The sequence below is a fragment of the Ahaetulla prasina genome, chromosome 6, assembly GCF_028640845.1.
Source record: "Ahaetulla prasina isolate Xishuangbanna chromosome 6, ASM2864084v1, whole genome shotgun sequence".
Lineage (NCBI taxonomy): Eukaryota > Metazoa > Chordata > Lepidosauria > Squamata > Colubridae > Ahaetulla > Ahaetulla prasina.
In genome coordinates, this window is record NC_080544.1 from 34,956,362 (window position 1) to 34,980,856 (window position 24,495).

The following is a 24,495-nucleotide window of genomic DNA, read 5'->3' on the forward strand; positions in this document are numbered from 1 at the left end:
TACTGAGCCTCCTTCTTGGTCAGATCCAATTTGAACTGAGCTGTTTTGCCAACTCTTTCTTGTGGTGGCTGCTTAGCTCCAACAACTGCTTCCTATTGGGGCCCTAAGGAACCTGGGCGGGGAGGTGAGGAATTTTGGCCACGCCCACCCAATCAAATGGCCACATAGCCACGCCCACCCAGCCGGTCATTAGGCAGATCATATTAGTGGTCCAGGGGATTTAAAATTATGAATTTAGTGGTCCCTGAGGTCTGAAAGGTTGGTGACCCCTGCTATAGTTAATAGTAAAACAAGTGTGTTAATGAATACACCTTAAATGAAAAAAATAAAGCACACGGGAAGGCTTTCCTCAAGAAATGAAGCCATCGAACATCAGATCCCACTGGGACGGACTGTAATATGAAACCCTATAGGTACCATTGTAAAATCTATTCCAAACATCTAATCATTTTTTATCCGATGGAGCCAATGTAAGTAAAACAGAAGGGAATTAAGATGTGACTGCCCTTGATTAAGCCAATATAGTTTAGATCCAAAAACAGCCTGAGGCTCAGCCTTTAGAGAATAGGTTTTGCCTAACAAAAGAAATGATTCATGTTCATTAGACCAAATCGCTTCATTTCTAAAATGAAATCTGGTGTTATAATCTAGTGATCGAAGAATATAATGTGGTAACTTAATTTCAAAAGACTATTCAACTTCATGACTAGCACATTTTTTTAATATTAGTTTTTACAGAAGTTTTTTTTTTTAATGGAATAAAATACAAATCTGATTAAAAAAGAAAGTAAAGAGATAGGTAATAGAAAAGTAGTGAAAAAAAGAAAAGAGTTGCTGTCTTTTTCCTAATCAAGTCAATTTTGTCATCTTTACATATTCTGCCGTCTTCACCTGTTTTCCTCCACTGCTGGTATTTCAATCTTTCAATTTTGTGTCCATAGTAATCTTGATGAATAAGCACATCTTAAAGAAAAAGAATCCTCCACCCCAGCAACTTTCCAAATTTGCTCAATCAGCTTCCAGCAGACCCAACCAACATGTCAAAGGGGCTTATGGGAGTTGAATAGGAGGCCAAAATTTGTTTCATCCCAAATAATAAAAACAAAAGCCAGGATGAGATTCGGGGTAGAATTTCATGCTTAAAACTGATGCTGGTTTCTCTTTTTAAAAATAGACCATATTTGGTCCCCAGCAAAGAAAATTCCTCATGCTGGGGTCAGGGACGGGTTTAGGAGGCCAATTTTTTTTCCCAACCCAAATGCTAAAAAGGATGCTGGGACCAGATTTGGGGTGGAATTTCATGCTTAAAAATGGTGCTTTGTAAATTTATCCATTCCCTATCCCAAACCAAACTAGCAAGCTTCATTTTTAATACCATTTTCTTACCTGCTAGAAACAATGCCATCCCTTGGATGTCATTGGTATTTTCTGCAGCTATTTTTGGTTCCCTGCAGAGCTTGTAAAACTCAAACCTGCTGAGCTCCTGCTGGCTGAACGGAATACTAGACTTGTCTAACAGGCAGTTTCATTGAATGAAAGCATCCATGGGATAAAGGGGGAGGGGGCTCTTAATTTGCACGGGTTTAATATAACCAGATGGGTTTTTAATGGTTGAATTTTAATGTCGTAAGCCACCTGGAGTCACCGTGTGTGAGCTGAGCAGTCAAATAAAGATGTTTAATAAATGGATAAACAAACATTATAGATTTAACCATGTGCACGGATTAAGCAATCTGTGTTTTCCTGTATAAAGAAAAGAGGCATGAACCTACTCTTGTTAAAGGATAAGTTGATCAATACAAAGAATCCCAGTAAGGATTCGGTTACTTTTGCAGGAAAACATGGCCTTCACTCTTGAAAAAGTCCTTGAAATACTTCCCATAGATGATATCGGATAATGCAACAGGTACAAAATGAAGCAAATGAAGTAATAAATAACTTCAACCCATTTCATTACAAAGTCCCCAGTTAATTGTCCATCTATACCGGGGTGTCAAACTTAAGGCCCGCAGGCATGATCCAGTCTGCAGAGTGCTTAGATTTGGCCTGTGGGACTACCCTGAAAACAGCAAAGGACTGGCCCACAGTACCTCTGCCAGTGAGAACAGAGCTGGCAGAGGGTTGCAGTGATAAATAAAAGTGATTGAACAGCTAAGCCTTATTTTCATTGCAGAAACACAGAATTTAGCTACTGCACAAGCGATAAATGGTTTTGAATCTTCTAGAAGAGGGTTCATATAGAAACCGTCTGGTTTTCCTGAAAATTTACAGATTAGGGGCAGAAAAGAAACAGATCCGATCTTGTAACTCTGAAGTGTTTATAATGTACTAATTCACGTGAAATAGTTTCAGTCTCCTGGTTGCCATATGGAGATTGGGACTATGCATGGTTAGTGGCATTTTGGAGTCTCTGCTTGGCTTTGAAAAATGTTATTCTCAGTTTGGGGAAAATTAGAATTTGTAGGTATCTTGCTGGTTTGCAAGAGCCCCTATTCATTCAATTTATGCCATATTGTCCCTCTATTAAATTAGAGATGAAGATCTTGGTTCAAAAGTTACCTGCTAATTCTTCATATTTTAAAATCATACCTATTGAAAACAAAGAATAGATCACTCCAAAGTTTAATTTTAAAAGAAGTAACATCCTCCCTTGAAAGGCTCTTGCTCATTAGCAATTGCCTAAAAATTCCACTGTGGTTTAACGATGTTTCCTAGTTAGAAAGCATAAGACTCCTAAACTTGTTCACTTGTGAATACTTTTTATGATGAATTTTCCAGGCTTTCCAACAGGAAATTATGTTGGTCTAGCTGAATAAGCTTAATGTTGGATCTGAATTGCATTATCTACAGCCATTAGTTGAATGTGGATCCTAGTTAATGCAGTTAAAGGTCAATCCTTGTTTTAAGTCAAGATTAAACCACAAATGCTTTTGATGGTTTTGGTACCTTTGCAATTAACTCTACAATATGTTGCAGATAAAACTTTTTTTTACATGAATCAAATGTATAACAGTTCAGCTGATGAATTCCAGCAGAGTTGAACTTGGATTACTTTTTAAGGGAATGCTAAGTTAATATGACAGCAAAGGCTAAGAAATCATCAATTTGGTTGCTGATTGCAGTGTGTTGGCTTGTTTTAGACAGGAATAGCTTTCTTCCAGGCTAATCAAAGGATGAACTTCGAATTTCAGAATCAAAGTCGAAGCCAGTATATCTCAATTGTAGCAACTTGAAATGTGTGGATTTCAACTCCCTAGCTAGGGAATTTGGGAATTGAATCCACATGTTTTCAAGTTACCAAGCTTGAGAAACAATACACTAAACCAAGCCAGTAACTTACTCATAATTCTGCCAATACATTAGTTCAAAGGTCATTGTTTTGCTCATCCATAGTCTCCAGCCCCTACCTCCAAGAAATGGCCATAAAAACCTTGGACCTGAACAGCCACTGCATCCCTCACCCCTCACCCTTGACCAAGACAGCAGCTGATGGGGTTTGCCTGCTGCAGTAAGGGTGGGGGAAGAGGTGCTGGTCCTGTCACACTTGTCAGTCACCACTTGGCTGGAGAGACTAGCTTGTCCAATCCCTTCTTTTCTCCAGTTGTCTTTCTTGGAACCCTAGGCAGTTAAATGAATTTTGACAATGTCACCCAAAAAAACAAGTCGATGTAAATGAAGCCTTGCATCTTACATTTGTGATCTCTTTTGAGTTTCTCCACATCACACTGGTTCCACCAAGCCATAGTTAAACATGCAGGTATGCTTTGTCACCAAACTGAGCAATGCCACTTTTGTCATCCTTTCTGAAATTTACCCGTTTGAAACCCTTTGGGGGTGTCTGCTTTCCTAGCTGTCAAAAAACCCATCATTTTTCTGCTTGGAGAAACATTTTCCTCATCGAGATGTTGGATGGAAAGGCGGGTGAGAGGTAGAACTGTGTTGTTTTAATTAAACAGTTTGCATCTTTCCTTGCAGTCCATTGGATATGCCTCAAATTAGGTATCAGCATTAAGGGTAGATTATAGGCATCAACATTAACAATTCCGCCTTTATGTTGGATTATTTTTGTTTTATAAATCTCAGGGAGGCGGCCAAGCATTAATAGGATGGCAACCCTTGCTCTAAGAGCTATCAAACTTTTACACCAACCTGTCCTCTCCTGGCCTTATAATTATAGGAAGCAATCAGTGTCTGATCTCATCTTGTGTATTTGGAAATGTTTCTCTTCTGCCCAAAGCAGCAATGATTGCATTTCAATGGAAGAAACTATCTATGGAGAGAATCATTTAATTATCAGCAGAGGTGTATATGGAAGGGGCAGAGCTTGCAGCCCACAGTTTTCACAATTTCAAATTCTTGTGGATGCTGCTAATTGCAAGCCAATCTTAACTACTGTATTCACTTTCTGAGAAAGATGATTAAAGTGGTAATAGCCTTGCAACTTTGAATGCATCTTCATGCTATTGGTTTAATCCAGCTGCTTTAATTGCTGCCTTTTCTTCCATTCAATTATCAGAAAATGCTTAGACAAGTCCCTGCAGTTTTCTTTGCAAGGATTTTTAGAATTAGTTTGCTGCTGTATCTTAAGGCTGAGAGAAAGTGACTGGTGACTTTGTGTCTAAGACTGAACTAGAACTTTCACTCCCTCCTGGTTTCCTGCCTAATGCACTTAACCACTATACCAAACTGGCTTTCAGCTGTCACCTATCCATAGTATATCTAGTATATTATTGATATTTAGTTATCAATAATTCTGGTTAGAATTTGAGGAAGAAGTGACTTTGCTACTTTTCCTAGACCTCTCAGCAGTTTGGATACTAATTGAGCATGATATCCTTCTAGACCAATTGATCCTCAATCTTAGCAACTGTAAAATACTGTATGTGGACCAACTCCCAGAATTTCCCTGTGAGCATGAGCCTAGACTATGAGGATTAGGCTTTGGAAGTTGTCTTCTCCAGAGGGTTGATTGACACCAGTTTATGTCTTGTCAATTTATATGTACTGCTCCACCATGGTCCTTCTTGTTATCTTATACTATCTGCTTGGAACTGCTAGGGAGATCTGAATTTTTGGAATCAAGTTTCATCAATATACTGATAACATCTAGGGCCCTTTAGAAATTAATTTTAATGTAGTAACTAGCACTACTGAACATTCTTAACTTTGGTAAGGGGAGCAAGTTGAAATTAAATTCAGACAAAATGGAAATACTTTATGGAAAACTGATGGAGATGTTTTGGACAGAGATGTATATTTCTTGGAAGATCAGATAGAATATGAAGGATCCTCCTTGATCTTCAGTTGAATATGGAAAAGGACAATTTTTACTTGACTTGTGTACCAATTACAATTCTTTCATGGTTAGTCAGAGTTGAACAAAGTGATAGACGCCTTGGTGATTCAGTCTTAATTACAGACATATGGGGCTATTCCTCAATGAGTTTTTGGAAGCTGCAGTGCAAAACATAGTAACCAGGTTTTTAAATAGTGCAAGATCCAGGGATTACAGTTTCCCTGTACTGAAATATTGATATTGGTTGCTTATTTCTGAGTATAATTGATTGATTCTTTTAAAATTCCAATAATTTACGCTTGTCTTCTGAAAATGCCCCTTCCATCAGAAGGTTGTTTATTTGTGATATAAAGGGGATTCATGTTCTGTACTGCTCCAGAGTTATAGAATGCACTCCCAATCTCTCTGCATGTTGACATTTGTAAAGATACTTCTTTCATCAAAATTTTAATTAGCAATATTAATTTTTCTGTATTTCTGTAGGGTTTTTTAAACTTTTAGCCATTAAACACTTTGTTGAACAGGAAGGCATTGTATAAAACGAATTAGGAAAATATTGATTGGATGACTTTGAATTTTACAGCAGGGCAGAAATAAAATCTCCATTTCCATCAAATTATGCTTAAGTTTATATACCTTGCTAAAAGAATCTGAACAGTACAACATTCCCATAAAGGAGAAGTGCTTCAGTTTCCTGGTAATTTGATAGTAGGCTGGATTGCTGGATTCTACACAATCTTCACATACTTAGGTAAATAAGCAGATAAGATATTCATGGTATCATCTTCAACTATCAACAAGCCTCATTTTTCTGTATAACTGATGTACATAATAGCACACAACTTTCTCCCACTATCGTTGAAAGCCAGATGTCTAATGGTAAGGAATTCAACTGTAATTCAAAGGGCCACGAGACCATTAGGTTTCCTATCCAGAAGTAAAGTTACAACAGCATGGGCACTGGAGATAAAATTCACCAGGTTCAAAATCTCATGCCATTTCAAAGTTAAGGTATACCGTGTCCTCTGAGTTGGAGCTATTGGTATTTGTATTGTCTATTAGATGACAATTTAGGACAAAGAGATAGAGGAACAGAGAGAAAAAAATATTTTACAACTGAAAAACGAAAACTGGGAAAGCGACCAAAAACAGTAATTAATTGGGAATAACTGCAAATGGCTGTGTACAGTTTAGAATTATGTATCTCTGTCCATTGAATAATGCAACATAACAATACCACTTTTCATAGGGAAACAGATATTCCATTTTGAATATTAATGATGTGCAAATTATAAGTAACAGAACTGGTTATTCATGCACAAGAGGCTTGTGAAACCACAAGAGTGGTTTCAGCCACTCTGGTTAAGAACTAGAAAATTACTACCCACATATCGCAGAGGGTGGCCAACTTCAAACAATGGTAGGCAATGTAGAAAGAGTCAGCTGGAGGTTTGTGTTGTAACTTGCCAGCCCTCACCAAGGATGGCAATGCAAAATGGAAGCCCTCTTTCTAGCCCACCAGGGAACAGAACCATGGATACAAAGTCAAGCAAAATTTGTCATGTGCTTCCTGTAATGTAATTTTTCTGTAAGCAAAGAATTATAATAGAACAATGGTCAGGCAAACAGGAGCATCATCAGGTAAATCAACACAGCAGGAACTCCATGAGGTAAATCACAGAATACACTGAAGAAAAAGGCGGGAAAAAAGGGAAATTCCCCCTCCACACCCACAGCAACCAATCACAGTGCAGATTGCCTCACCCAGGAGCCAACACTCTTCAACCAATCAGATATAACTGTGTGTTCTGGCTCACTGCACAACCCCACTGCTCCAGCTACCAAATTTAAATATTTTAACATTTTGTAAGCATTAAAATATTAAAAGCATAATACAATATTAAAATCCACCACTAGTACTACTGGTACCTAAATTTAGACCCATTTTTATCCTACTGAACTGTTCCATAAAACGTGGAATAGAAAAGTTGGATCGCTCAAGCTGGAAAAGTGTTACCTGCTACGGAAACATAGACAAGCTATTTATCAATCAGAGACAATGTTTTTTTCTCCTTCCATGGACTTATAACATTTATAAACCAGGATGCAGGAAGAAAAATGTCACAAAACATATAAAAGATCAATAAATGCCAATTTGGCTTTTTATTTTCTTTTTTTTCCCAAGGAATGCTAGTTTAATGTTACAGTATGGCAGTTTGTATATCAGCTGAAATATGACACAGGTTCATCATTCATATCTGAGTGCTGAAAAACAATATTGCTCCATAAGCCAACAGGTTACTTTTCCTCTTGAAATCTTTAAAAATAATTACTTAAACATTTCAGAGGCCTCAAAGCTGTTCAAGCTCTGATGCTGAAGTGCACACATGCTCAAACCTTAGATATGACATCTATACATATACTTATTTATTAAAGAGTTTATGTAGGTTTGTCTTAAAATATTTAGAAAACGGCATATGCATTTGGTACAGACATCTATACACAGACATGTCACTACTGACTCCCTTTAAGAATACATTTTAAAAAATGTACAACTGTTAATTTTACTCTCCTTTATTACAGCCTCTTTAAATTTGTATTACATGATTTCAGTTCAACATTTTATTCTCTCGGATGCAGAGTATTTCTAAGAGGTGTTTTTTAAGCTATATCCCTAAATAAAACATTACTCTTTTTATTTAAGAGGATCGTGCACTAGTGCATTTGGGTATTTTTCCAGCATGGATTCTTAATTTTATAAGAACTACTGCTGGAAAAGTTCTATTTATATATTTGCTCTTTTACAAAAAAATATAACATCGAAACCTACTGCATACTTTAGATCTCTGAGCTGACTATGCTCTTGCCATTATATACACCCACAAACACTCATAAAAATAGCACCCTCTAAACAGGATGTAGAAATGGCCTGTTAGCCATTTTCGGTAATTTTATTAAAAAGTCAACTGCTCTCAAAATGTCAGAAGACTGAAGAGCACCACATACTTAAATATATAAAGGTGGGAACTGTAGCATTTGCAAAGCTCAATTAAATCCTCAGTGTCTTCCAGTATGCTTTGCTGTTATTATGTCAATGTACAACCTGAAGTGAACCAATTATTCCAAATAGCTAAACCAAACATTCCTATAGTGTACCATTAAAACAAGCTAGGTTTAAAGTAACAAAATACTCAAACTGCAGAAATGTTGAAAGGTTCAGGAAAAGGAAAATGGCGAACCTATTTTGAATGAAAGTGTAATACTTAACAACATATGCAAAACTATAAGAATTTATAATTATTCTGGAAATTCAAAGCTGAACTGCAATTTAGAATTTTAACAATGTAAGTATTTAAGACTTAACTATCCCAACAAAATATGTTGGCTTTATGCAGAATATCAGTCTTCATCTTTTTTTCATGTGATGCTAGAAGTCCACTATAAATGTTTTGAAATATGCTGAATATCAGCTGAAAAAAGAAAAAAAAACCATAAGAATGGTTATTTGAGTGAGTGCATAAATTTTTCCAGGCTATATTCTGAATCATACTGTTCTTGATCCCAAAGTTCTCCAAGATTTTCAAGGACTGACTTCATGGTTGTTTTCCCAGAAACAGAAGAGGCACCATCTGATTTTTCAGTTTTTCCATCCTTAAAGATTTGGAGGAACAACATTAAAGAAAAAGAAATTCCCCTCCACACCCACAGCAACCAATCACAGTGCAGATTGCCTCACCCAGGAGCCAACACTCTTCAACCAATCAGATATAACTGTGTGTTCTGGCTCACTGCACAACCCCACTGCTCCAGCTACCAAATTTAAATATTTTAACATTTTGTAAGCATTAAAATATTAAAAGCATAATACAATATTAAAATCCACCACTAGTACTACTGGTACCTAAATTTAGACCCATTTTTATCCTACTGAACTGTTCCATAAAACGTGGAATAGAAAAGTTGGATCGCTCAAGCTGGAAAAGTGTTACCTGCTACGGAAACATAGACAAGCTATTTATCAATCAGAGACAATGTTTTTTTCTCCTTCCATGGACTTATAACATTTATAAACCAGGATGCAGGAAGAAAAATGTCACAAAACATATAAAAGATCAATAAATGCCAATTTGGCTTTTTATTTTCTTTTTTCCCAAGGAATGCTAGTTTAATGTTACAGTATGGCAGTTTGTATATCAGCTGAAATATGACACAGGTTCATCATTCATATCTGAGTGCTGAAAAACAATATTGCTCCATAAGCCAACAGGTTACTTTTCCTCTTGAAATCTTTAAAAATAATTACTTAAACATTTCAGAGGCCTCAAAGCTGTTCAAGCTCTGATGCTGAAGTGCACACATGCTCAAACCTTAGATATGACATCTATACATATACTTATTTATTAAAGAGTTTATGTAGGTTTGTCTTAAAATATTTAGAAAACGGCATATGCATTTGGTACAGACATCTATACACAGACATGTCACTACTGACTCCCTTTAAGAATACATTTTAAAAAATGTACAACTGTTAATTTTACTCTCCTTTATTACAGCCTCTTTAAAATTTGTATTACATGATTTTCAGTTCAACATTTTATTCTCTCGGATGCAGAGTATTTCTAAGAGGTGTTTTTAAGCTATATCCTAAATAAAACATTACTCTTTTTATTTAAGAGGATCGTGCACTAGTGCATTTGGGTATTTTCCAGCATGGATTCTTAATTTTATAAGAACTACTGCTGGAAAAGTTCTATTTATATATTTGCTCTTTTACAAAAAAATATAACATCGAAACCTACTGCATACTTTAGATCTCTGAGCTGACTATGCTCTTGCCATTATATACACCCACAAACACTCATAAAAATAGCACCCTCTAAACAGGATGTAGAAATGGCCTGTTAGCCATTTTCGGTAATTTTATTAAAAAGTCAACTGCTCTCAAAATGTCAGAAGACTGAAGAGCACCACATACTTAAATATATAAAGGTGGGAACTGTAGCATTTGCAAAGCTCAATTAAATCCTCAGTGTCTTCCAGTATGCTTTGCTGTTATTATGTCAATGTACAACCTGAAGTGAACCAATTATTCCAAATAGCTAAACCAAACATTCCTATAGTGTACCATTAAAACAAGCTAGGTTTAAAGTAACAAAATACTCAAACTGCAGAAATGTTGAAAGGTTCAGGAAAAGGAAAATGGCGAACCTATTTTGAATGAAAGTGTAATACTTAACAACATATGCAAAACTATAAGAATTTATAATTATTCTGGAAATTCAAAGCTGAACTGCAATTTAGAATTTTAACAATGTAAGTATTTAAGACTTAACTATCCCAACAAAATATGTTGGCTTTATGCAGAACATCAGTCTTCATCTTTTTTTCATGTGATGCTAGAAGTCCACTATAAATGTTTTGAAATATGCTGAATATCAGCTGAAAAAAGAAAAAAAACCATAAGAATGGTTATTTGAGTGAGTGCATAAATTTTTCCAGGCTATATTCTGAATCATACTGTTCTTGATCCCAAAGTTCTCCAAGATTTTCAAGGACTGACTTCATGGTTGTTTTCCCAGAAACAGAAGAGGCACCATCTGATTTTTCAGTTTTTCCATCCTTAAAGATTTGGAGGAACAACATTAAAGAAAAAAGAAATACATGTTAAAATCTGTGTTTATGTTTATCTATGTGGCAATAATATGAAACTACTGGAAATCATTACTTAAGCAACAAACTAATAATTTAAAATTTGAACATTATGAGATATATCAAAAAAGAGCATTCACAGTTTCCTTGTCATAACGGTCTTAGTGATAAGCAACTCTTCAATGGAGAATGCCTTAAATTTCAATGGAATCATTTAAACTTCAGTGGAGAATGTCTTAAAACAGGGGACTCCAACCTTGGCAACTTTAAGACTTGTGGACTTCAACTCCCAGAATTCTGGGAGTTGAAGTCCACAAGTCTTAAAGTTGCCAAGGCTGGAGACCCGTGACTTAAATGATTAAATAAATGTTATCAAAAACAAAATACCTCTCATTATTTGTTGCTCATTTTTAGATCTATTATGAACTTTATTTTATTAGAATTATTAGGTTTAATATTTGCTTAACTTCAGGGCAACTGTGGGCAGCTTATACTTTAAGAGTAATAATATCAAGAACAGAAGACACTGTATATGTCCAGAGAGAGCACACTATATATCTTACAAAAACACAAACCGAGCCTAATTACTCTACCCCTAGAAGAACATGCAGGTTTTTAGCAACATTTGGGACTTCAACAGGATGGGAACCATGGATCTTCAAGGGGGTCAAGCAGTACAACAGATAAGAACACTTCCTTCTTTCTAACATCTGGTTTAATTGATGGGGTACAACTGTATCAACTCTGCCCACTATCTTGAGATGGGCAGAAACTATTGAGGAAAAGCAGTCCCTCTAATAACCTGGCCTTACGGTATGAAGCCAGGATAACCAGCACCATGAACTGCACATGGAAGATAATTGCTAGCACCTACAGTTTTGAACACAGAGCGGTCTCATACTGAGGCTGCCCATCACTATCCATGCTGCTACACTGAATCTGCTGCAACTTCCAAACGGTCTTTAAGGGTAGACGTATGCAGAGTACATTGCAACAGTCCAGCCAAAGGTTACTAGAGCACGTGCAACCATTTAGTCGGCTGCCCAAACAAAAAATAAAAAAATGAGGCAATTAGCACATAAGAGGGAGCTGTGCAGAGACAACTCCCAGGTTGCAAAGCCATCTCAAATGGGGAAGTGCAGCCAAGGCTAAAGGGAATAACGCCAGATCCATATAATCCTTCTCCTCTCCTCCTTCCCCCCACTCTCTCTGACAATTGGGTCTGACTCCCCATCCAGAGCCACATAGCCTCCAGACATTAAGACTAGACCTTGGTGTATCACTTTGCTGGCCTGGGCCCAAGATGTATATCTGAGTATAATTTCCATACTGATGATATGGGAGCCCGTCTTGATGGATGATCTTCCCCAAGTTTCATGCACAGGTTATACAGGATTCAGTCGCCCCAAAAATCTGTATCTTACCTTATCCAGAGTGAAGAGATCAAGAAGCTGATCTGTTCCCATGCTCTGAAGACTGGTGTTTTCTTGACTGATCACTGTATTTGCAATATTCATTTTGAATTTTTGAAGACCCATTATTTTTTCCTCCAAGGTTCCCCTTGTTATCAAGCGATAAACATTAACAACACGTTTCTGCAACATAGTTAATATTTATGTGTATTTAATGGAAATGTATATATACGCCAGCTATAAAAAAATCATTACACAGCAAAACAAGGCATCTAATTAGAGGAACAAAGAATTATTAAATAAATGATACACATGTGACGTTTATACAAACCTTGAATGTAGAAGCAGTAAGAACAACAAACTGTGCTTAAATATTTTTCAGAATCATCATTTCATTTGAGTGTTTCATTTGTAAAATATAGTTCCTGTCTTTGCTCTAAAGTCTTTCAGGTTTGATCTAGTATTTTATGACATAATGTTGTAAATAAAAGTATTTTAGTAACAAATTAAAAGAAAATAAAAACAAAAAAACAAAACCCTAAGTTCCAAATGATTCACCATGTATATGGCATTGGTTTCAGAAATTTCAGGCAATCTTTGATTAATTCAACTTATCTTAAATGAGCTGGGTTAATCTTTTTTACCTGTCCAATACGATGTGCTCGATCCATTGCCTGGAGGTCTTTCATTGGATTCCAATCATGTTCAACAAATACCACGGTATCAGCTCCAGTCAAGTTAAGGCCCAGTCCACCAACATGAGTAGTAAGCAACAGCACATCTATGGATGGGTCATTGTTAAACCTGTCAATTAAAATAAACCCAACATTGATTGCAGAGAAAATGAAGATGTCACTTCTCTATTTCTATCCTACTGTTGCTGGCTACAATGCTTAAGTTGTAGCCCATCTAATCTAAAACACTGATGTTCTAGCAGGTTGCTGTTATTATACTATCCTACAAATAAAGGTGGAATTGAATCATTCGGTTATTTTGTAGTGCATCGTTTCTAATGACAGTTCCACTTGTGAAATGAAAGATTAACAGCTGTTTATTGAAATAAGTGAAGAATTAAGTGGGCACTTTCATATATGGAAGAGAGCCAGAAAACTAAGACTATCCAGAAGATTAAGAATAAGAGAATTTTGGGCAGGTGAGTCAAGAAAGGTTAGCATTTCCCTCCCAGCAATCACCTCTGTCCCCAAATGTAGTAATGAGGCTTTCAAAAAAATTAACTGGCACCACAGAAGATTTTTGAAGTTTCGATAAGATATATATACACACACACACACACACACACACACACACACACACACATGTGTATATGTATATGTATATATACAGGTTTTGCTCTCTGACTGATAGCTGATCAATTTTTTTCCTGCCAAATTTTTTTCCTGCCAAATGATGTGAATTAAAAGTTTTCAGGTTATATGGGGAACCAACATGGACCATATTAAGTCAATAGCTCAGGGGTTGCCTATACCTGCCCTAGAAGACCTAGGGAACACCACCACCTCCAAAGCTGAGTAATATTACCCCTTTCCCCGGAAACTAGTTTTAAAAAACCAAGATAATTGAGAATAGAGACAGTGAAATTCTCTAAAAAGATATTTTACCCAGTGACACTCAAATCCATTGTCGATTAGTAGCAATGATATAAAATACGTTCAACTGTTTGGAAGTTGCCACCAAGGATTTGTGCCACCATCATATGGGCGGCTAAAGGCAATCTTTCACTTTTAATTAAATGTCAGCTTCATGAAATTTCAGCCAAGCTCTCTCAGCAGGAAAACATGAGGACATGACATTTTTTCTGCCTCAGCTTGTCTACCTCTATTGGAAGAGCTTTTATTTTTCAAATACAGCTCTTGCACTCTGAAAGCCTTGGTTGTGATGAGGGGTTACTACAAAGAGCTGAGCAGCAGGTTTCAAGGATATCATTGCTGGCTGTTTTCTCACCCTGGGAAGGATCACAGCTGGATTTCCTTCTGAGAAGGTGGGGATTTGTTTTTTTCTTAACGAAGAATGTGTTGCTCTTTCTTCCTAAGGCAGCATTTTTTAGCCCTCTTGGGAAAGAAATACCTCTACATCTCAAATATGGAGTCAAAGAAGCCACAGATCTGGATGTCCCCGAGATTAAGTTTCGTACTGAGTATAGACTTGTCTTATCCACATTCCATATAAATGGTCCCATCTATACATTCCTTTACATTAGATCAGAGGTGGGTTTCAGCAGGTTCTGACCAGTTCTGGAGAACCGGTAGTGGAAATTTTGAGTAGTTTGGAGAACCGGTAGTAAAAATTCTGACTGGCCCCGCCCCCATCTATTCTCTGCCTCCCGAGTCCCAGCTGATCAGGAGGAAATGGGGATTTTGCAGTAACCTTCCTCTGGAGTGGGGTGGGAATGGTGATTTTACAGTATCCTTCCTCTGCCACGCCCACCAAGCCACACCCACAGAACCGGCAGTAAAAAATTTTGAAACCTACCACCGCATTAGATAGTAGGGAGGAAAGATTTCCCAATTAGATACCAGTGTTCATATGGAACATATGCTGATGGAAAAGGGTAAATAATATACAGGGGCCAGGTAAGATGAACACTTTAATGTTCTACCCAGGTGAACAGCAAAATCACATCTATTTCAGTGAAAAAGGGAGCTGGGGAAACACAACTTTGAGTAGATCTAAACAATCAATGTTGGCTTTACCGTGAGACGATTGAGTGTCTCTGACCAGCCGGTATGCTGCCATCTAATCGCAGGTAGGTAACAGAGGGTAAGTGAGGCTTCAGAAGGTCATGTTCTACTATGTCCAGCATGCTCTTCAGTTGACAGAAGATGAGAATTCGGTGTTGGGCAACTATCGTTTCAGTGCCGCTCTCTGGAGAGCCACCATTTCCTAAGCCACAGTCAAGTAATAGCTTAAAGAACAACAACAACAACAAAAAAGATCAGTCAGCCAGCTTCTCGAGGCCTTTTCTTCACAAGAGTATCCAAGAAACTTTTACATACTGGTTATTGTATTTCTAGCTCATTTTGAGCTTGGTTTGGTTTACCGCAATGGTGTCAAACTCAATTCCATTGAGGGCCACATCAGGGTTGTGTTTGACCGGGGGGGGGGGGGAGTGGACGTGTCCGGGGTGGGTGTGGCCAGCTCGATGTCCTGCACCCCATATGTGGCCATTTTTGCTGGCAAAGGGCTGCAGGAGGCCGCCGCAGCTGAAAGAGGAGTTCAGGAGGGCCATACACAGCCCACCTGGGCTCTGTTTTTTATTTATTTATTTATTTTATTTATTATTTAAATTTCTATACCGCCCTTCTCCCGAAGGATTCAGGGCGGTTTACAGCCAAAATAAAAAAATCAATATAAAAGTTAAAAACCAATTTAAAAGCAAAAATTCAAAGTTGGCTGGACCATTTAAAACCAATAAAAACCCCATTTAAAACCATTTAAAAACCATTAGGCCAGTCCTGCGCGATGAAACAAGAATGTCTTTCGCTGTTTCCAGGGTGGCCCAGATCTAAGCACCTCGCGGGCCTGATCCGGCCTAAGGGCTTTGAATTTGACACCCCTGGCTTACAGGGAAAAGGCTCAAAGTCACACATTTGGCCACTTGGCCTCAGTCCAAGATCTGAAGTATTATAGGGCACTTGCAGTTACATTGTGATTGTGGAATAGTAACTCAATGACAGTGGTTTTTTTCCCCTTGACATTCTTGGTATTTAAGGACCAGGAGATTTAAAAAAAAAAAAACTCAGCTTCAGTGAGGTTCCAGAGACTAGTTTAAATGAAAACCAGCTGTGTGACCTTGGGCCAGTCAGTCCCTCTCAGCCCAACCCACCTCACAGAGTTGTTAGATGTAGAAAAAAAAATAGGAGGAAGGAGGAGTATTAAGCATGTTCATTGCCTTAAGTTATTTATAAAAATAATAAAGGCGGGATAAAAAGAAACTTAAAACTAAATGAGAATAATAATACTGGACTAAATAGACAAATAAAAAGGGACACCTTTATGTTTTACCACACCAAATTGTGAAATAGAGTTGCACTGAATCTTATATAGCAGGCTCAAAGTCTGGCATTTTTGATACTAAATATTAGCTGAGAATTATACCAAGTAGTAAATTATCTCTTCAAATTTGGCAAACACAAATAACTGAAACCTAGCTGCTATTTTTAAATAACTAAAAATTTACTATGGCAAAACTGGAACAAGACTCTTAATCCACTGGTAGCACAAACAGTTTGACTCACTTAAAAAAAGAACCTTTAAACTTAAGATGGCAACAAAGTTTTCTGTTAGTTATACATAATGCTACACATACAAAAATGTACTTGATATGCTTCATGTTGCCTCCTCCATGGTTTCATCTTAACATTTCTAGATATTCCTTTTTAACCACCAAATAATTAGTACATGGTGAAAGTTCTAGAACAGGGCTGTCAAACTTGCGGCCCATGGGCTGGATGCGTCACACGCTGGCCACGCCAATGCCCAATTAATGAAGGGGGGGAAGTCACGATACGTCATGTGACAACGCTGTGATGACACGAGTTTGGTACCACTGTTCTAGAAGCTAGCAGAAGTATCTCTTGGAATATATTTGGAAGAGTCTTTGTCTGGTAAATCAAATACACCATCAAGGATTTGTCCACCTGTTTTAAAGCAGAGAGTTTAGGTGCATGCTGGATGTCACGAAGAGAAGAATTCTCTGCTCCAAGCTTCTCCGTGATCCTTTTATGTTCTGGGTGATGAGGAGTTAAAACTAGCGCTGGATGGTTGCACAATTTCCTTAAATACTGCAGTGCCTTTTAGAAACAAGCAACAAAACAAGAAATGAAATAAGCATAAGATTTTCAAGGTACATTTACTTCCTACATGGCAGAACACAATATGCTGCTGTTAAATGTGAAACTCTTTGCAAAAAATGAGAAGAGATGGGTAGTTTGTCAATTGCCAGCCACAGTTGATTTTAATCATTAACTAGAGTTCACACTGAGAAAGAAAAAGGCTGTTGGAAGTTTTAAATGAGGGGTATTTTAGCAGAGGGAGTAAATTATTGCTCATGGCATTATTTTCCATCCTGTATTTGAGTTTGTTCTTAACTGGCTCAGAATCTTAGAAATTCCAGTGAGCTGTTTTACTACTTTATCAAAAATGTTTCTTAATCCCGTATGTTTCTTTTTCTAAGGATACAGGCTACTATATATAGATGTGTTTATGGCTTTCATAGCTAACAAAAATATTTTTTGGATGTTTTGTTGCTGAGCAATTTGGTAGGAAATCTTTTCTAGGAGCTCTTTCCAAACAGGTTTATTCCTGTTTGGTTGGTTCTGCTTCTGCATTAATCTGAAGTTTTAAGCAATTTTACACTTATACACACATGCAAAAGTCTCTTGTTTAAATATGTCTTTTTGAAGTATTCTGTCAAAAGATGCTTTTCTTTTTTCTCTTTCATAGGTGCTCTGAAAGCTCATATTTATAAATATATTTTATCTTTAAATCTTCAATTTTACATTTATTTTAATATGTTTGTCAAGCCTTTTGCATTAAATATGAAAGGTTTCAAGCTATTTTCATGAGGTTGGGTCAGTCTGCCATTCAGAGTGGAAAAAAATCTCATGAAAATAGCTCTCTTTAACTTGATAATCATCTTTTGAAATCAAGCCTCCCCTCTGCTCACAGGCTTCAAAATCACACCTGTGGAAGTAATAGCAAAATCAGTAGCCACTGGTAGTGAAACGGAGAAGTTAGATATTTATGACCAAACTTCAAAGCTTTAGTTCAAACCTGTTACTGCCTTTTCTGAATTTTAGAAGGTGGACACTTAGTTACCTCTTTTACTTCCTTCTTTTATGGAGCCAGACTGTCCCCAAGAGTCTAGAAGTCTCATTGCCGTTCAAGGGAGACCTTATCTCCATCCAGAAAATGTAATATCTTGCAGTTTCTGACCTAAATGTTAGTCCCCCTTAATGGCATTGGTGGCTCAAGGAGGAGCCAAAGGGAACACATCACATGATCACTGTATAAAAATAGATAATGGTGCCGAGACGAACATGTAGTTTGGATTTAAATGAGAGGGAGTTGTGCAGAGTCAGCCTCATCCTCTCTTCTCAATTCCCATCTGAGTCCAGTACAAGACAGAGTCAAGACAACTGGATATAGGACAAGGCACAGTAGACGCTTTGTCCTGCTCTTCACATTCTATGATGCTTCATAACCATTGGACCTTTCAATGGTCCGACCTGGTCAAACTACCAGAGTCTGTTGTCACATGCCTGGATAAGCAGCTCCCAGTCTCACCTAAGGTTTAAGACCCATCAGCTAACCTCATCTGGTTCAACTAGCAAGATAAAATAGGGTTAAATTTAACTGTCAGGGTTTAATCCAACTTGAGGAACTTTTAGCTTACAAAGGCTTTCCATCTGCACTATTAGGGCCAGGATGCAAGTTAGATTAGCTATGTTTCTCTGCACAGGGGCGCTATGTAGGGAAAATATGTCTATGCTGAGAGGTTGAAATTTCACTCAGGCTGAAGTTCGGGGTTTTGCATCTCATTAGGTAGCAAAATAAGCAGATGCATTTCCAACCTGAAATACGTGTCCTGTAGCTTTAAGCTTTGGTTTTTCAGTCTCTTCAGTGAGTGAAGCTGCTGAAACTGTTTCATCAACATCACATTTGGCACGAGACTTGGCAAAATCTTCATAAAGTTGAACCTATCAAAAGAAACAAATGTACCAGTATGTATTATTTACAGTTACAGTTATTGGAGCCAGGTTGATGTAGCGATTAAGGATGGTTGGACTAAAAAGCAGGAGACGAGTTCTCCTTTTCCTTCTCCTTCAGGCAGAGGGAGTGCTGCCAAAAGGGTGCTTGGGCCTTTGGGCCAGTCACTCACTCTCAGCCCCCAATTCACAGAGGGTTTCTTCAGGGAAAGGAAGGGGTAACAGCATTATGTGCACCCGCTAAATTGTACAAAAGGAAGGTCAAATTGGTATTTTAACACTTGCAGCAATCTCTACTCTTTGAAATACTTGCATACTATGGGTTAACAATCTCTTTATATTTTGCCTTTATTTGCAGAGAAAGTTAAATTATTAAAATTAAAGTTAAACTATCCTACAAATGCCACTTTCTATCAGACTATTGTTTTTACAAGGAGGATTTTTGGTTTGCATCAAAAAAGATGAACTGTCGTTGGATGAGTCTTTTAAAAAGCTAAACTGATTGTATCCTCCCACTAGCAAAATGTCAAATCCTAGTTTAGCAACCAAATGCTACATCAACATGTATAGTGACACTAATAAGCTAAATTAAAACTGTAAATGTTTCTATTGTATCCTACAGGTTACTTTCATGTAGGATTCAGTGAAACCACATTTCAATCAAAATACTACCGCATTTCCAAGGAAAAAGCCAATGCAGGGAATCGCCATTTCAATTTTCCAACAGCAGAGAAGCTGCATTTACAAAATGCATCACTTTTGCTACTGGTACCTATCTCTATTTCATACATTCCCTCCATTCTCCCAATCAAACTCTTAAATGAGGTATGGGGCTGCAAAAAGAAGGAAGAAGGGACAAAAATCACAGCCGCCCCCATTTGTCAGAAAAATATAATGGATTCAATCTATCTTTGGAGGCAAACTGCTTCAGTAAATAGGGGCACAGTGGCCTAGCAGTTAAGACACTGGGTTTGTGTTCCATGTGCCTTGGCATATAGTCATGACAGACACATGACCATGAAAGCATCTTCCGATAACAGTGGCGTCTCGGCAATGAAATGGAGATGAACAACAACGCCCTAAAATCGGACACGACTGGTCAGGGCAAACTTTTACCCTTTAAATCAATAAATATAGCAGATTTTGACTTCAGAGGCAAATGGTTGCCAAGCACACTTTCAACAGTATGGGGAAAGATCCATTTAGAGCAAGCAAAGGATTTGAGAAAACCCACAAGTGATTCTTCTCTTCTGTTTTAAATGTCAATGTGATTCAAATTAAGTAACTTGCCTGGAGGGGGCTGAGAACACAGTAATAGTCTTGAATGATTTTTGGTGGAAGATCTTGCAATACATCCTCTTTCATCCTTCGTAATAAAAATGGCAGGACTTGCCTGTGTAATGCCTCCATTGCAAGGACACCTACAAAGGCCCATAAGAAAACATTATCGAAACACCTAACGTTCTTCCATTAAATCAAGAGCAGGATTCATGACTTCCTCCAAAAGGAAAGGAATTTTATTAGGCGGTGTTTCTTACCTGCCTCCTGTTCTCGACTAGAGCTCCGAGCATCTCTACTTGCCAATATGGGCTTGCCATAACGAGCTGCAAACTGACGCTCAGTACCCAAAAATCCCGGCATAAGAAAATCAAATAGTGACCACAATTCTAAGACATTGTTCTGAAAGAAAAAGATAGAAAAAAAATGTAACAATAGCAAATTGGCCATTTGCAGTAAAAATTATAGTGAATTTATTGCAAAATAGAGAAAGTCATCATTGACTGCCCGTTTGATTCCACAAATATTCTTTATTCTGACATGTTTTGCTTGGGCATGAGACATGCATTAAAAAATTAGTCCACATAAATTCAAACTATAAAATCAAAGCATCCGAAAGGAGCGCTCTGCATGAATAGAATAGAATTTTTTATTGGCCAAGTGTGATTGGACACATAAGGAATTTGTCTTGGTGCATATGCTCCAATATATAGTAATGAATAGTAATGAGAAGGTAGACATCCCTTTACAACAATTTAAAGGCCACCACAATCTCTGGAAAAAAAATGGTACAACTGTTTCAAAGATTTTCCTTACTGCCTGCATGGGTAAGTGACAGTTGTTCCACTGAGGTGGCCCATGATTCTTGGTACACATCCCTGCGTGCAGAGCTGGGAAAAACTTCCCAAAGAGCTCTACCAGCTCTTGAGGAGGGGTATCTCATTCATGCTGACATGCTTTGCACAGCAATACTTAGTAATCAACATCATGCCTAGAATTTGGCAATCAAATATGTGGATATCCAGCAACCTCTGATGAGAGATGCTTACACTATGTGATCCCGAGGTTTTGAAGGTAATCTCGCCTCTCAATACATACCCTTGGCAGAATTAAACAAGTGGTTTTTAGAAACGGAAAAATCTATTTCTCCATTACCATGAGCCTATTTAGACATGGATTACCTGGATTGGTGTCCCAGAGAGTATTATTCTGTAATTGGCAGCCAACTGCTTTATAGCTTTTGATAGCTTTGTTTTTCCATTTTTGATGACATGTCCTTCATCAAGAATACAGTAATTGAATTTAATATTTCTAGGAAAGAAGATGCCATTAATTGATTTTAGTTGTTTTAAAGCAGGAGTGTCAAACCCGCTTGCATCGCGGGCCATATTGTGATGTATCACAATGTTTTTTGCCTTCATGGAGCTGGAGTGGGCGTGGCCTGCGCAGGGCATATCGGGCTCCTGGCCCACCAGTTTGACAGGCTTGTTTTAAAGCATATAAAACACCTAAAATTAAAAAAAAAATAGCTCTCACCTGAAAAAATCAATGTCATTTCTCACAACATCATAAGAAGCTACAATTAGGTTATGTTTTTTTACATGGTGTTGTAACCTGAAAGAGACAAATCATAAATGAATTAGGCTTTTATATAGAGCATAAAACCCTACAAGCTACAAAGAAGATTTTAAAAATTCAAATAATTCCAAGAAAAGGAAACATTTCCAACCACCAAAAGTAACATTTTTAAATACATTGCTTACCTTGCCCTTTCGGTTGGAGGGCCAGTATAGTGCAAAGGATTCAAAAACTCCTTGGAACAAAATTTGCCCACTTCATCCACCCAATGACCTGTCAGAGTGGGCGGGCACACAACTAAGGATGGGAGTGGAATGTTATCAGCCATCTTAGTTCTTGCATATTCTTCGGCCCTTTGGAGAACAATAGAAGAATATTCATTCATTTATTTATTGTACTGGGAAAAAAACATTTGGAGAAATATTGAGCAGAATAACAATGCAGTCTACCTGAGATAGTGATCTCCTGCAAGAATACAGATGGACTGCAGGGTTTTTCCTAAGCCCATATCATCACACAGGATACCGTGAAGTTTGTATTTGTTGAGAAAAGCCAACCAGTTCACACCTTCCTGTAAGATATGACAAAGATCCTAATAATGTGAGAGCTGAAAAATATATATTGGACTTTTATTTACTGTTATATTTACATATGCCTTTCACTCTTAATAAAGACCATGAAGCAGTTTCCAAGTTATATAATCTTGACCATTTAAAATGTGGCAACTGGAAAATGAATTGAGAAATAGAAAATTTCAAAAAGACCAATGAAACGTGAACAACTTAGTTGCCAATCTAAAGCATTCTTCTTCAAATGGATCATTTCATCTTTCCTATCTGGAGAAGTTTTATAATAGATACATTAAAAAAAAACATAGATGAGAGCAAAGGCCTCAAAACTGTTTAACAAATGAAAACTTGTTTAGCAAATGAAAACTTACCTGCTGATATTTTCTGAGTTCTGCTTTAATTGGTACCGGAATTTTATAATTTTCTAGTTTTTTCCCATCCAATAATTGTTCCAAGAAATGGCGCTCTTTGGCTTTTATTTTAATTAAATCTTCAGACATATTTGGTGGATCTGGAATACCAGCCTGAAAGAAAAGATAGAAGTACAAGTTCAAAATTAGGGATGCGGTGGTTCAGTGGCTAAGTCGCTGATCTTGTCGATCGAAAGGTTGGCAGTATAGCGGTTCGAATCCCTAGTGCCGCGTAACGGGGTGAGCTCCCATTATTTGTCCCAGCTTCTGCCAACCTAGCAGTTCAAAAGCACATAAAAATGCAAGTAGAAAAAATAGGGACCACCTTTGGTGGGAAGGTAACAGCGTTCCGTGTGCCTTTGGCATTTAGTCATGCCAGCCACATGACCACAGAGACGTCTTTGGACAGCCCTGGCTCTTCGGCTTTGAAACGGAGATGAGCACCGCCCTTAGAGTCGAGAACGACTAGCACATATGTGCGAGGGGAGCCTTTACAAGTTCAAAATTGTATACTTTATTTGGCCAAGTGCAATTAGTGTATTTATTATGATCTACTTTCTGCTAAAAAGGCAAATTAAAGTCACGCTGTTTTCAGAGTTTGTAAAATGCACATAGTCTCAAATTTACATTAGTCAAATATTAAAGCAAACTTGCATAGTAATTTACTATCAGACTAGCTTGTAATTTAGAATGAAAGAAGGGGTGTTTTGAATGGCCAAGCAATGATGGAGAATTGAAAAAATGATAACTCTAAATGAATAACTCTTTGAACAATGCAGAACTGTGGCATCTCCATGATCATGTGATCACCAATGCCTCCGGGGTTTGCGCCGATATCCCCCCACCCAGGGGTCCGTCCGAACTTTGGATCAGACCATAGCTGCCTCGAAGGGGCAGCAAAGAGTGGGTTAACCGCCGGAGCAAACAGGGAGTTGGCAAACTCCCCACAGCTCTGGATCCTTTCCCCCGACCCATCGGGGAGGAATGCAGCACCATAGTCCATCATGGCAGCTGCACCAAAGCCGCCGTGGTTACAAGAGTGGGCAGGAGGAAGAACCATCAAGAAACAAATTGTTGAAGTTGGGTGAGTGATGATCTCACGAAGGAACAATAAGAATTCAAGAGAGGCACAAGCCTTGGGGAGAACTTGTAGATTGGCGACTAATTGAATAACAAGTGAAAGTGAAAGTCAATTTGGAGTATACACATTCGGGAAGTGAAAGAGAGAAGATAGGGCTTGGATGGAAGCAGAGCCCCATTTAAATAAAGAAAAGAAAAATAAACTTTTCCAACTAAATAATAGTTTGGAGACTCTTGGAAGTTTTAATGGATTATATTGGAAATTAAAGAAATAGGAGAAAAAAGTAAAAGAAGCTATTGAACTGTTTTTTATCTCAAATAAAATATCTCAAATCCCTCTGTTTTAAATTTATGGAATACTAAAGATATCAATAGGGTATAAGAATCTGGAAGATATAAATATAACTAAGGGAAAATCCTGGAAAATTGACCTCCACGTACCAAGGCATTTGAGAACAAAGGATCTTTGTCACCAAAATGGCTACTTATCATCTG

The 24,495-nt window shown here is 37.7% G+C and overlaps 1 protein-coding gene across 4 annotated transcripts in view; it reads right to left on the reverse strand.

The window, feature by feature from the left end:
• Window positions 1–10,008: 10,008 nt before the first annotated feature.
• The window catches only part of BTAF1 (B-TFIID TATA-box binding protein associated factor 1), a 71,562-nt gene continuing 57,075 nt past the window's right edge, over window positions 10,009–24,495 (reverse strand). For 3 of the 4 annotated variants that reach the window (XM_058187885.1, XM_058187884.1, XM_058187886.1), the window contains 13 exons: window positions 22,882–23,034; window positions 22,391–22,512; window positions 22,127–22,294; window positions 21,900–21,977; window positions 21,545–21,674; window positions 20,624–20,765; window positions 20,376–20,506; window positions 18,951–19,076; window positions 17,016–17,168; window positions 15,069–15,280; window positions 13,002–13,161; window positions 12,370–12,540; window positions 10,009–10,915 (listed from right to left, as the gene is read on the reverse strand). In XM_058187885.1, the coding sequence (XP_058043868.1) occupies window positions 10,766–10,915; window positions 12,370–12,540; window positions 13,002–13,161; window positions 15,069–15,280; window positions 17,016–17,168; window positions 18,951–19,076; window positions 20,376–20,506; window positions 20,624–20,765; window positions 21,545–21,674; window positions 21,900–21,977; window positions 22,127–22,294; window positions 22,391–22,512; window positions 22,882–23,034 (1,896 nt within the window). In that variant the 3' untranslated portion in view covers window positions 10,009–10,765. Of the gene's footprint in view, window positions 10,916–12,369; window positions 12,541–12,688; window positions 12,815–13,001; window positions 13,162–15,068; window positions 15,281–17,015; window positions 17,169–18,950; window positions 19,077–20,375; window positions 20,507–20,623; window positions 20,766–21,544; window positions 21,675–21,899; window positions 21,978–22,126; window positions 22,295–22,390; window positions 22,513–22,881; window positions 23,035–24,495 lie in introns of those variants that run through there. The other variant, XR_009155693.1, reaches the window with a different exon arrangement.